The sequence below is a fragment of the Aquarana catesbeiana genome, linkage group LG02, assembly GCF_042186555.1.
Source record: "Aquarana catesbeiana isolate 2022-GZ linkage group LG02, ASM4218655v1, whole genome shotgun sequence".
In the NCBI taxonomy this organism is placed as follows: Eukaryota; Metazoa; Chordata; class Amphibia; order Anura; family Ranidae; genus Aquarana; species Aquarana catesbeiana.
Genome location: NC_133325.1, coordinates 10,689,996 through 10,702,873, shown reverse-complemented (window position 1 = coordinate 10,702,873; position 12,878 = coordinate 10,689,996). Strand labels below are relative to the sequence as shown.

General features: G+C 50.1%; 1 protein-coding gene across 1 annotated transcript in view; it reads right to left on the bottom strand.

Moving 5' to 3' along the window:
- Nucleotides 1–788: 788 nt before the first annotated feature.
- The window catches only part of LOC141126626 (ecto-ADP-ribosyltransferase 5-like), a 34,609-nt gene continuing 22,519 nt past the window's right edge, over nt 789–12,878 (bottom strand). The window contains 1 exon segment of the mRNA XM_073612546.1: nt 789–3,473. Within this exon segment, the coding sequence (XP_073468647.1) occupies nt 3,373–3,473 (101 nt within the window). The 3' untranslated portion in view covers nt 789–3,372.

The following is a 12,878-nucleotide window of genomic DNA, read 5'->3' as shown; positions in this document are numbered from 1 at the left end:
GGTCACCTCTCCCGCTGCCGATAACGGTGATTTTGCGGCGGACCTGCCGCAGAGACCACCATTATCGTACACAGAACCGGCTCCTGTAAAGATGGATACCTCGGTTGTGGCAGCAGCTGCTGCCGTTACCGAGATATCCATCTTCAAAGTGCCGACGTATATGTACAGGAGGCGGTCAGTAAGTGGTTAAGAACCATTTGTGGGACTAGAGACCTGGAGCTCAGAGAGCTCAAACAACCGTGTCCTCCACCTTGCAGACACTGGTAAAAAACTGAAGTACTTCCTGTATGGGAGGGGCTATATAGGGGATCACTTCCTGTCTAAAGACCTTTGGTCCACCAGTGTCCATTCACCTGGAGATGAAGAATAACCCAGCAGGTAATGAATATTAGCCCGACGCTGTGTCCCATGATGTAGGAAAAAGAAATGTGTTCTTTCTGTCTGCTGGATCCATCATAAAGGACTGGAGGAGCAATATATGTACAGAGGGGCCAACACAGAACGCAGGAAGGTCGAGTGAAAGAAATGAACCATTTACCTACCAGAAACCAAATATAAATAATTTCCTTTAATGGCCTACATGAGACCAAAACCCAGACTACTGCCTGCCGGTACCCCGAGGGCCGCACAGTAGATTTCAAAAGGCCCCATGCAGCTCTAGAATGAGTCGGGCTCGCCGCTCGGGACATAAAATACACTGAACCCCATTGACCCCTAACTGGACTCTTAAGGCACTCAAATACGTATAAGTAGAAAATTATAAATATTTTATTAGTGAATACATATAGTGAAAGATACAGAATAAAAATGGCGGAATGTTAGACAGATATGCATATGATTTGAAACAGTCAATACAATAATTGATGATGTTATCTATATCTATATATATTATTACCACATCCAAGGCCTGGTAAGCTGCAATATATCAACTTTCTGGTTTTGGGTTTAGACACTATTTATTTATTTCTTTTATTTCTTTTTTTTAGCCTCTATGAACCTTCACCAAACCCTCCGTGCCCTTGATAAGGTCAGTTAAAAACTGGCACCAATGTCCAGGCCTAATGTTGGATGAAGCACACGAGTGTAATCCTTCATTTTGACAAGTGGAACCTGCAGGTGGGTAATAGATGGATACTAGCTCCACCTCCCTCTGACAGTCATGGACCATGGCTGGACACTGGCGCCACCACCCTCGACAGTCATGGACCATGCTTTGACACTGGCTCCACCACCCTCTGACAGTCATGGACCATGGCTGGACACTGGCTCCACCACCCTCTGACATTCATGGACCATGGTTGGACACTGGCTCCACCACCCTCTGACAGTCATGGACCATGCTTTGACACTGGCTCCACCACCCTCTGACAGTCATGGACCATGCTTTGACACTGGCTCCACCACCCTCTGACAGTCATGGACCATGCTTTGACACTGGCTCCACCACCCTCTGACAGTCATGGACCATGGCTGGACACTGGCTCCACCACCCTCTGACATTCATGGACCATGCTTTGACACTGGCTCCACCACCCTCTGACAGTCATGGACCATGGTTTGACACTGGCTCCACCACCCTCTGACATTCGTGGACCATGGTTTGACACTGGCTCCACCACCCTCTGACATTCATGGACCATGGCTGGACATTGGCTCCACCACCCTCTGACATTCGTGGACCATGGTTTGACACTGGCTCCACCACCCTCTGACATTCATGGACCATGGCTGGACACTGGCTACACCACCCTCTGACATTCATGGACCATGGCTGGACACTGGCTCCACCACCTTCTGACATTCGTGGACAATGGTTTGACACTGGCTCCACCACCCTCTGACATTCATGGACCATGGCTGGACACTGGCTCCACCACCCTCTGACATTCATGGACCATGGCTGGACACTGGCTCCACCACCCTCTGACATTCATGGACCATGGCTGGACACCAGCTTGTTCACCCTTTTTGACACCCATGGACCATGGCTGGGCACTGGCTCGTTCACCCTCTTTGACATGTATGGGCCATGACTGGATACTGTCTCCACCACCCGCTAAGACATTCATGGACCATGGCTGGCCACCGGCTCTTCCACCCTCTTTGACATTCATGGACCATGACTGGATACTATTTCTACAACCCTCTTGGACATTCATGGGCTGAGGCTGGACATGGGCTCGTTCACCCTCTTTGACATTTATGGGCCACGACTGGATGCTGTCTCTACCACCCGCTTTGATATTCATGGGCCATGGCTGTATACTGTCTCCACCACTCACAATGACATTCATGGACCATGGCTGGACATGGGCTTTTTCACCCTCTTTGACATTCATGGGCCATGACTGGATGTTGTCTCTACCACCCTCTTGGACATTCATGGACCATGGCTTGATACTGTCTCGTTCACCTGCTATGACATTTTTAGACCATGGCTGGACACCAGCTCTTGCACACTCTGACATTCATGGACCATGACCAGATGCTGTCTCTACCACCCTCTTTGACATTCACAAACCATGGCTGATCACCAGCTAAACCACCCTCTTTGGTATTCATGGATCATTGCTGGACACCACCTTTACAAAGCCTCTTGGGTATTTATGGATCATGCCTGGACACCATCTCCACCTCCTGCTATGACATTCATGGACCATGGCTGGACACCAGCTCTTCCACCCTTTTTGTAATTCCTGGATCATGGCTGGATATTGGCTCCACCACCCTCTTGGACATGCATGAACCATGGCTAAATATGGCTCCACCACCCTCTTTTACATTCATGGATCATGGCTAGATATCAGATCAACCACCTGCTAAAACATTCATCATGAACCATGGCTGGATGCAGGCTCATCCACCCTCTTTGGCATTCATGGATCACAGCTAGATATTGGTTCCACCACCCTCTGTAACATTCCCCCAATCAGTTCATGTAAAAACAAATCACAGATTCAGATAAATAGCTGAGTGATTATTAGCAGCAGAGATTCCTGAGAATCGGGTCCATGCAGGTTAATGGAGGAACACACCAACACACAATCAGCAACAGATCGGTAGCAGTAATAATAAAGGAGTCTTTAACAAGGCAGAAGAATTTAAAAGGCAATCTGGTATTTGTTGTCCACCCGTATCCAGAAAGAGTATAAATATTGAAAAGTGCTAGAATGTATCGGATCCACCACCCCACCGGAAGAGGAAGATTCTCACATCTTTGTATCCACTGTATCTACACAGTAGAAGACCTTTCCTTATCTGAGCACGGTTCTCTGGGGGGGGCTTTCACCAGACGCAGATTCACAAATCAATCACCAAAGCAGCTTCTTACATCGGAATCCATAGTTGTCTTCATTCACGTCTTCTAAAGAATCACCAAAATCTGTTCATCAAGATTAGGATTCCAACAATACAAACGATGGTCAATCCCCGGGTGATGATGTTCACGGTGCCCTGCAGCTCATCTCTGGAAGCTGAGAGGAAAAAAAAATGAGATAAATCCGACACTCACATCTGTGTCTCCCGAAAAGATGAAAGACATTATTGAGGGGTTTCAGTTCTGGGGCGGAGGCGTGAGTATTGGTTCCTCAAGTACCTGAAGTCATTGGAGATCCACCACCTGATGGTAGAACATATTTCCATACCTGAAGCCATTGGAGATCCAGCACCTGATGGTAGAACATATTTCCATACATGATCTTTATGGATGGATTCTGTATTTCTACGGAAAGGTTAAAATCCCCCTTTTAAAAATAACAAGCGTGATACTTACCAGCTCTGTAATGGGTTTGCACAGAGAGGCCCCCCGATCCCCCTCTTCTCGGGTCCCCCACCGGCACTCTCGGCCCCTTCTCTTTTCGTTGCACCACCATACAAAGTCACTTTCTATGGAGACACACATGCGCTCGCTCAAGAGCCTGGGCTGTGTGAGTCCATAGACACACAACCTGCATAGCTCAGCCCCCCCCTTACAGGACTTGATTGACAGCAGCAGGAGCCAATGGCTTCCACTGCTGCCTCTGTGTCCTGTGAGAAGAGAGAGATGTGAGAAGAGCTGCTGCAGACAGTGCTGGATGGAGATGGGACTCGGGTAAGTATAAGGGGGTCATACAAATAGGGGGACATTTCTTATCTTAATGGTGGGAATGTCCTTTAATGGGGTGTATATTAAATATCACCTTCATCTCCACTCGTCTGTAGTCCTCAGATGGTAAGTGTGGCTCCGGAGGGGCAGACCTGAAAAGCTGGATCTCAGATTACACACACAGCTGAATGACACACCCCCATCTTCCTGTCCTGTACAGACTGTGACATCCAGGTCTTTGGGGCCCGTTCACATCAGATGCGGGGGGGCTGCTGCCCCCAGTGCTGGGTCCTCCCATCAGCAATCTACAAGGGAAGAGCCAGTGCTGGGCTTTCCTATCAGCAATCTACAAGGAAAAAGCCAGTGCTGGGCTTTTCTATCAGCAATCTACAAGGGAGGAGCCAGTGCTGGGCTTTCCTATCAGCAATCTACAAGGGAGGAGCCAATGCTGGGCTTTCATATCAGCAATCTACAAGGGAAGGGCAGTGCTGGGCTTTCCTATCAGCAATCTACAAGGGAAGGGCAGTGCTGGGCTTTCCTATCAGCAATCTACAAGGGAAGGGCCAGTGCTGGGCTTTCCTATCAGCAATGTACAAGGGAAGGGCAGTGCTGGGCTTTCCTATTAGCAATCTACAAGGGAAGGGCAGTGCTGGGCTTTCCTATCAGCAATGTACAAGGGAAGGGCAGTGCTGGGCTTTCCTATTAGCAATCTACAAGGGAAGGGCAGTGCTGGGCTTTCCTATCAGCAATGTACAAGGGAAGGGCAGTGCTGGGCTTTCCTATCAGCAATCTACAAGGGAAGGGCAGTGCTGGGCTTTCCTATTAGCAATCTACAAGGGAAGGGCAGTGCTGGGCTTTCCTATCAGCAATGTACAAGGGAAGGGCAGTGCTGGGCTTTCCTATCAGCAATCTACAAGGGAAGGGCAGTGCTGGGCCTTCCTATCAGCAATCTACAAGGGAAGGGCAGTGCTGGGCTTTCCTATCAGCAATCTACAAGTAAGGAGCCAGTGCTGGGCTTTCATATCAGCAATCTACAAGGGAGGAGCCAGTGCTGGGCTTTCCTATCAGCAATCTACAAGGGAAGAACCAGTGCTGGGCTTTCCTATGAGCAATCTACAAGGGAAGGGCCAGTGCTGGGCTTTCCTATCAGCAATCTACAAGGGAAGGGCCAGTGCTGGGCTTTCCTATCAGCAATCTACAAGGGAAGGGCCAGTGCTGGGCCTTCCTATCAGCAATCTACAAGGGAAGGGCCAGTGCTGGGCTTTCCTATCAGCAATCTACAAGGGAAGGGCCAGTGCTGGGCTTTTCTTTTAATCTAAAGGGGAGGAGCCAGTGCTGGGCTCTCCTATCAGACAGCCAACATCTATTCCTCATACTGAATTACATTTTATTTGTTTTCTTTATAAATTAAATGTTTCATACAAATATAAATACAAATAATAGTATAAAATAATCCTTCATATATAAACTAAATATATTTAGGTTTCTTAGGTCTTCTTTAGCTATTTTTCTAAATTGTGATGAATTAATAGTAGAGATTTTTCTACCAATATGATTGTTATATGAATGTATTGATTTTCGGTCACCCTGTGATTGGGGGAGGGGTGAGGATATTCTGATATAAACCTTTGGAAAGATTTAAAATACATAGTACAATGGAAGCCTTGTCTGATGACAGGGCCTCTTATCCTTAACAGTTCAATGAACAGCACAAAGCTGATGGCCTCCATCATAGGAGCCTTGGAGTCATCTACAGATCAACCAGACAACAACAGCAACAGGCTCATGTCCAGCTCACCTTGTCTCATATCATCCCTACTTCATCCAGGAGGCCGCCTGTCCCGCTGGATGGCCATCGGGTAGGGCCCCAGAATTTAGGAAGCACCATTACATTACACCTATCCTTGGCCAAACAGGACACCCCCCTCTAACTGGCCACTTACATTGAAAAGTGCCCTTTTTACTCTCCCAATGCTGCCGTCATGTGACCCTCCAATCCCGAGTCTTCTCTCCTCTTCTGCTTATAGGAGGTGTGGTCCTTCTTTGGCTGTTCATGTCACTTCCTGTGTGACATGGACACTTCCTATTGGCTATCAAGTGGTGGGGTTCTCTCAGGAACCAGAATAGGAGTAACGTCAGTCTGAGCGGACTGTCAGGGACACACCAGTGGGGGGCACTGGATTGGTGGTTCCCAAACCCAAAAATGGTGCTGGTGAGTGATCTGGATGTAGGAGAGTATGAAAAACCATTCAGAATGGATAGGGGGTGAAAGGAACGGATATTTTGGGTTGCCTCCTCTTGCTCGAGCACAGTAGTTATATCATGAAGAGGACCCTGTAGAGAACACCAAGGATTGGGGTCACATGGGTTGTTCTAGATATTGGAGAGAGGAGTAAAGGAGGAGGGTGATGTAGAGGTGGGAGGACATGGAAAACACCGAGGACTGGGGTCACATGGGGTTACTCCTCCTCATTGGAGGTTGTAGATATTTGAAACAGGAGTGAGGAAGGAGGGTGATATAGAGGTGGGAGGACATGGAGAACACATAGGACTGGGGTCACATGGGGTTACTCCTCCTCATTGGAGGTTGTAGATATTGGAGACAGGAGTGAGGAAGGAGGGTGATGTAGAGGTGGGAGGACATGGAAAACACCGAGGACTGGGGTCACATGGGGTTACTCCTCCTCATTGGAGGTTGTAGATATTTGAAACAGGAGTGAGGAAGGAGGGTGATGTAGATGTGGAAGGACATGGAGAACACCAAGGACTGGGGTCACATGGCGTTACTCCTCCTCATTGGGTGTTCTAGATATTGTAGAGAGGAGTGAGGAAGCAGGGTGATGTAGAGGTGGAAGGACATAGAGAACACCGAAGACTGGGGTCACATGGGGTTACTCCTCCTCATTGGAGGTTGTAGGTATTGGAGACAGGAGTGAGGAAGGAGGGTGATGTAGAGGTGGAAGGACATAGAGAACACCGAGGACTGGGGTCACATGGGGTTACTCCTCCTCATTGGAGGTTGTAGATATTGGAGACAGGAGTGAGGAAGGAGGGTGATGTAGAGGTGGAAGGACATGGAGAACACCGAGGACTGGGGTCACATGGGGTTACTCCTCCTCATTGGAGGTTGTAGATATTGGAGACAGGAGTGAGGAAGGAGGGTGATATAGAGGTGGGAGGACATGGAGAACACATAGGACTGGGGTCACATGGGGTTACTCCTCCTCATTGGAGGTTGTAGATATTGGAGACAGGAGTGAGGAAGGAGGGTGATGTAGAGGTGGAAGGACATGGAGAACACCGAGGACTGGGGTCACATGGGGTTACTCCTCCTCATTGGAGGTTGTAGATATTGGAGACAGGAGTGAGGAAGGAGGGTGATATAGAGGTGGAAGGACATAGAGAACACCGAGGACTGGGGTCACTCCTCCTCATTGGAGGTTGTAGGTATTGGAGACAGGAGTGAGGAAGCAGGATGACGTAGAGGTGGAAGGACATGGAGAACACAGAGGACTGGGGTCACATGGGGTTACTCCTCCTCATTGGAGGTTGTAGGTATTGGAGACAGGAGTGAGGAAGGAGGATGACGTAGAGGTGGAAGGACATGGAGAACACAGAGGACTGGGGTCACATGGGGTTACTCCTCCTCATTGGTTGTTCTAGATATTGTAGAGAGGAGTGAGGGAGGAGGATGACGTACAGAGGTGGAAGGACATGGAAAACACCGAGGACTGGGGTCACATGGGGTTACTCCTCCTCATTGGAGGTTGTAGATATTGGAGACAGGAGTGAGGAAGGAGGGTGATGTAGAGGTGGAAGGACAGAGAGAACACAGAGGACTGGGGTCACATGGGGTTACTCCTCCTCATTGGAGGTTGTAGATATTGGAGACAGGAGTGAGGAAGGAGGGTGATGTAGAGGTGGAAGGACATGGAGAACACAGAGGACTGGGGTCACATGGGGTTACTCCTCCTCATTGGAGGTTGTAGATCTGGTAGAGAGGAGTGAGGGAGGAGGATGACGTAGAGGTGGAAGGACATGGAGAACACCGAGGACTGGGGTCACATAGGGTTACTCCTCCTCATTGGAGGTTGTAGGTATTGGAGACAGGAGTGAGGAAGGAGGGTGATATAGAGGTGGGAGGACATGGAGAACACAGAGGACTGGGGTCACATGGGGTTACTCCTCCTCATTGGAGGTTGTAGATCTTGTAGAGAGGAGTGAGGGAGGAGGATGACGTAGAGGTGGAAGGACATGGAGAACACCGAGGACTGGGGTCACATGGGGTTACTCCTCCTCATTGGAGGTTGTAGGTATTGGAGACAGGAGTGAGGAAGGAGGGTGATATAGAGGTGGGAGGACATGGAGAACACAGAGGACTGGGGTCACATGGGGTTACTCCTTCTCATTGGAGGTTGTAGGTATTGGAGACAGGAGTGAGGAAGGAGGGTGATATAGAGGTGGGAGGACATGGAGAACACCGAGGACTGGGGTCACATGGGGTTACTCCTCCTCATTGGAGGTTGTAGATATTGGAGACAGGAGTGAGGAAGGAGGGTGATGTAGAGGTGGAAGGACATGCAGAACACGAGGACTGGGGTCACATGGGGTTACTCCTCCTCATTGGAGGTTCTAGATATTGTAGAGAGGAGTGAGGAAGAAGGGTGATGTAGAGGTGGAAGGACAGGGAGAACACTGAGGACTGGGGTCACATGGGCTTACTCCTCCTCATAGGAGGATCTAGATATTGGAGACAGGAGTGAGGAAGGAGGGTGATGTAGAGGTGGGAGGACATGGAGAACACCGAGGACTGGGGTCACATGGGGTTACTCCTCCTCATTGGAGGTTGTAGATATTGAAGACAGGAGTGAGGAAGGAGGGTGATGTAGAGGTGGGAGGACATGGAAAACACAGAGGACTGGGGTCACATGGGGTTACTCCTCCTCATTGGTTGTTCTAGATATTGTAGAGAGGAGTGAGGGAGGAGGATGACGTACAGAGGTGGAAGGACATGGAGAACACCGAGGACTGGGGTCACATGGGGTTACTCCTCCTCATTGGAGGTTGTAGATATTGGAGACAGGAGTGAGGAAGGAGGGTGATATAGAGGTGGGAGGACATGGAGAACACAGAGGACTGGGGTCACTCCTCCTCATTGGAGGTTGTAGGTATTGGAGACAGGAGTGAGGAAGGAGGGTGATATAGAGGTGGGAGGACATAGAGAACACCGAGGACTGGGGTCACATGGGGTTACTCCTCCTCATTGGAGGTTGTAGATATTGGAGACAGGAGTGAGGAAGGAGGGTGATGTAGAGGTGGAAGGACATAGAGAACACCGAGGACTGGGGTCACATGGGGTTACTCCTCCTCATTGGAGGTTGTAGATATTGGAGACAGGAGTGAGGAAGGAGGATGACGTAGAGGTGGAAGGACATGGAGAACACATAGGACTGGGGTCACATGGGGTTACTCCTCCTCATTGGAGGTTGTAGATATTGGAGACAGGAGTGAGGAAGGAGGGTGATGTAGAGGTGGAAGGACATAGAGAACACCGAGGACTGGGGTCACATGGGGTTACTCCTCCTCATTGGAGGTTGTAGGTATTGGAGACAGGAGTGAGGAAGGAGGGTGATGTAGAGGTGGGAGGACATGGAGAACACCGAGGACTGGGGTCACATGGGGTTACTCCTCCTCATTGGAGGTTGTAGGTATTGGAGACAGGAGTGAGGAAGGAGGGTGATATAGAGGTGGGAGGACATGGAGAACACAGAGGACTGGGGTCACATGGGGTTACTCCTTCTCATTGGAGGTTGTAGGTATTGGAGACAGGAGTGAGGAAGGAGGGTGATATAGAGGTGGGAGGACATGGAGAACACCGAGGACTGGGGTCACATGGGGTTACTCCTCCTCATTGGAGGTTGTAGATATTGGAGACAGGAGTGAGGAAGGAGGGTGATGTAGAGGTGGAAGGACATGCAGAACACGAGGACTGGGGTCACATGGGGTTACTCCTCCTCATTGGAGGTTCTAGATATTGTAGAGAGGAGTGAGGAAGAAGGGTGATGTAGAGGTGGAAGGACAGGGAGAACACTGAGGACTGGGGTCACATGGGCTTACTCCTCCTCATAGGAGGATCTAGATATTGGAGACAGGAGTGAGGAAGGAGGGTGATGTAGAGGTGGGAGGACATGGAGAACACCGAGGACTGGGGTCACATGGGGTTACTCCTCCTCATTGGAGGTTGTAGATATTGAAGACAGGAGTGAGGAAGGAGGGTGATGTAGAGGTGGGAGGACATGGAGAACACCGAGGACTGGGGTCACATGGGGTTACTCCTCCTCATTGGAGGTTGTAGATATTGGAGACAGGAGTGAGGAAGGAGGGTGATGTAGAGGTGGGAGGACATGGAAAACACAGAGGACTGGGGTCACATGGGGTTACTCCTCCTCATTGGTTGTTCTAGATATTGTAGAGAGGAGTGAGGGAGGAGGATGACGTACAGAGGTGGAAGGACATGGAGAACACCGAGGACTGGGGTCACATGGGGTTGCTCCTCCTCATTGGAGGTTGTAGATATTGGAGACAGGAGTGAGGAAGGAGGGTGATATAGAGGTGGGAGGACATGGAGAACACAGAGGACTGGGGTCACATGGGGTTACTCCTCCTCATTGGAGGTTGTAGGTATTGGAGACAGGAGTGAGGAAGGAGGGTGATGTAGAGGTGGAAGGACATGGAGAACACCGAGGACTGGGGTCACATGGGGTTACTCCTCCTCATTGGAGGTTGTAGATATTGGAGACAGGAGTGAGGAAGGAGGGTGATATAGAGGTGGGAGGACATGGAGAACACAGAGGACTGGGGTCACTCCTCCTCATTGGAGGTTGTAGGTATTGGAGACAGGAGTGAGGAAGGAGGGTGATATAGAGGTGGGAGGACATGGAGAACACCGAGGACTGGGGTCACATGGGGTTACTCCTCCTCATTGGAGGTTGTAGATATTGGAGACAGGAGTGAGGAAGGAGGGTGATGTAGAGGTGGAAGGACATAGAGAACACCGAGGACTGGGGTCACATGGGGTTACTCCTCCTCATTGGAGGTTGTAGATATTGGAGACAGGAGTGAGGAAGGAGGGTGATGTAGAGGTGGAAGGACATAGAGAACACCGAGGACTGGGGTCACATGGGGTTACTCCTCCTCATTGGAGGTTGTAGATATTGGAGACAGGAGTGAGGAAGGAGGGTGATATAGAGGTGGGAGGACATGGAGAACACATAGGACTGGGGTCACATGGGGTTACTCCTCCTCATTGGAGGTTGTAGATATTGGAGACAGGAGTGAGGAAGGAGGGTGATGTAGAGGTGGAAGGACATGGAGAACACCGAGGACTGGGGTCACATGGGGTTACTCTTCCTCATTGGAGGTTGTAGGTATTGGAGACAGGAGTGAGGAAGGAGGGTGATATAGAGGTGGGAGGACATGGAGAACACCGAGGACTGGGGTCACATGGGGTTACTCCTTCTCATTGGAGGTTGTAGATATTGGAGACAGGAGTGAGGAAGGAGGGTGATGTAGAGGTGGGAGGACATGGAGAACACCGAGGACTGGGGTCACATGGGGTTACTCCTCCTCATTGGAGGTTGTAGATGTTGGAGACAGGAGTGAGGAAGGAGGGTGATGTAGAGGTGGAAGGACATAGAGAACACCGAGGACTGGGGTCACATGGGGTTACTCCTTCTCATTGGAGGTTGTAGATATTGTAGACAGGAGTGAGGAAGGAGGGTGATGTAGAGGTGGAAGGACATGCAGAACACGAGGACTGGGGTCACATGGGGTTACTCCTCCTCATTGGAGGTTGTAAGTATTGGAGACAGGAGTGAGGAAGGAGGGTGATGTAGAGGTGGGAGGACATGGAGAACACCGAGGACTGGGGTCACATGGGGTTACTCCTCCTCATTGGAGGTTGTAGATATTGGAGACAGGAGTGAGGAAGGAGGGTGATGTAGAGGTGGAAGGACATAAAGAACACCGAGGACTGGGGTCACATGGGGTTACTCCTTCTCATTGGAGGTTGTAGATATTGTAGACAGGAGTGAGGAAGGAGGGTGATGTAGAGGTGGAAGGACATGCAGAACACGAGGACTGGGGTCACATGGGGTTACTCCTCCTCATTGGAGGTTGTAAGTATTGGAGACAGGAGTGAGGAAGGAGGGTGATGTAGAGGTGGGAGGACATGGAGAACACCGAGGACTGGGGTCACATGGGGTTACTCCTCCTCATTGGAGGTTGTAGATATTGGAGACAGGAGTGAGGAAGGAGGGTGATGTAGAGGTGGAAGGACATAGAGAACACCGAGGACTGGGGTCACATGGGGTTACTCCTTCTCATTGGAGGTTGTAGATATTGTAGACAGGAGTGAGGAAGGAGGGTGATGTAGAGGTGGAAGGACATGCAGAACACGAGGACTGGGGTCACATGGGGTTACTCCTCCTCATTGGAGGTTGTAGATATTGGAGACAAGAGTGAGGAAGGAGGGTGATGTAGAGGTGGAAGGACATAGAGAACACCGAGGACTGGGGTCACATGGGGTTACTCCTTCTCATTGGAGGTTGTAGATATTGTAGACAGGAGTGAGGAAGGAGGGTGATGTAGAGGTGGAAGGACATGCAGAACACGAGGACTGGGGTCACATGGGGTTACTCCTTCTCATTGGAGGTTGTAGGTATTGGAGACAGGAGTGAGGAAGGAGGGTGATGTAGAGGTGGGAGGACATGGAGAACACCGAGGACTGGGGTCA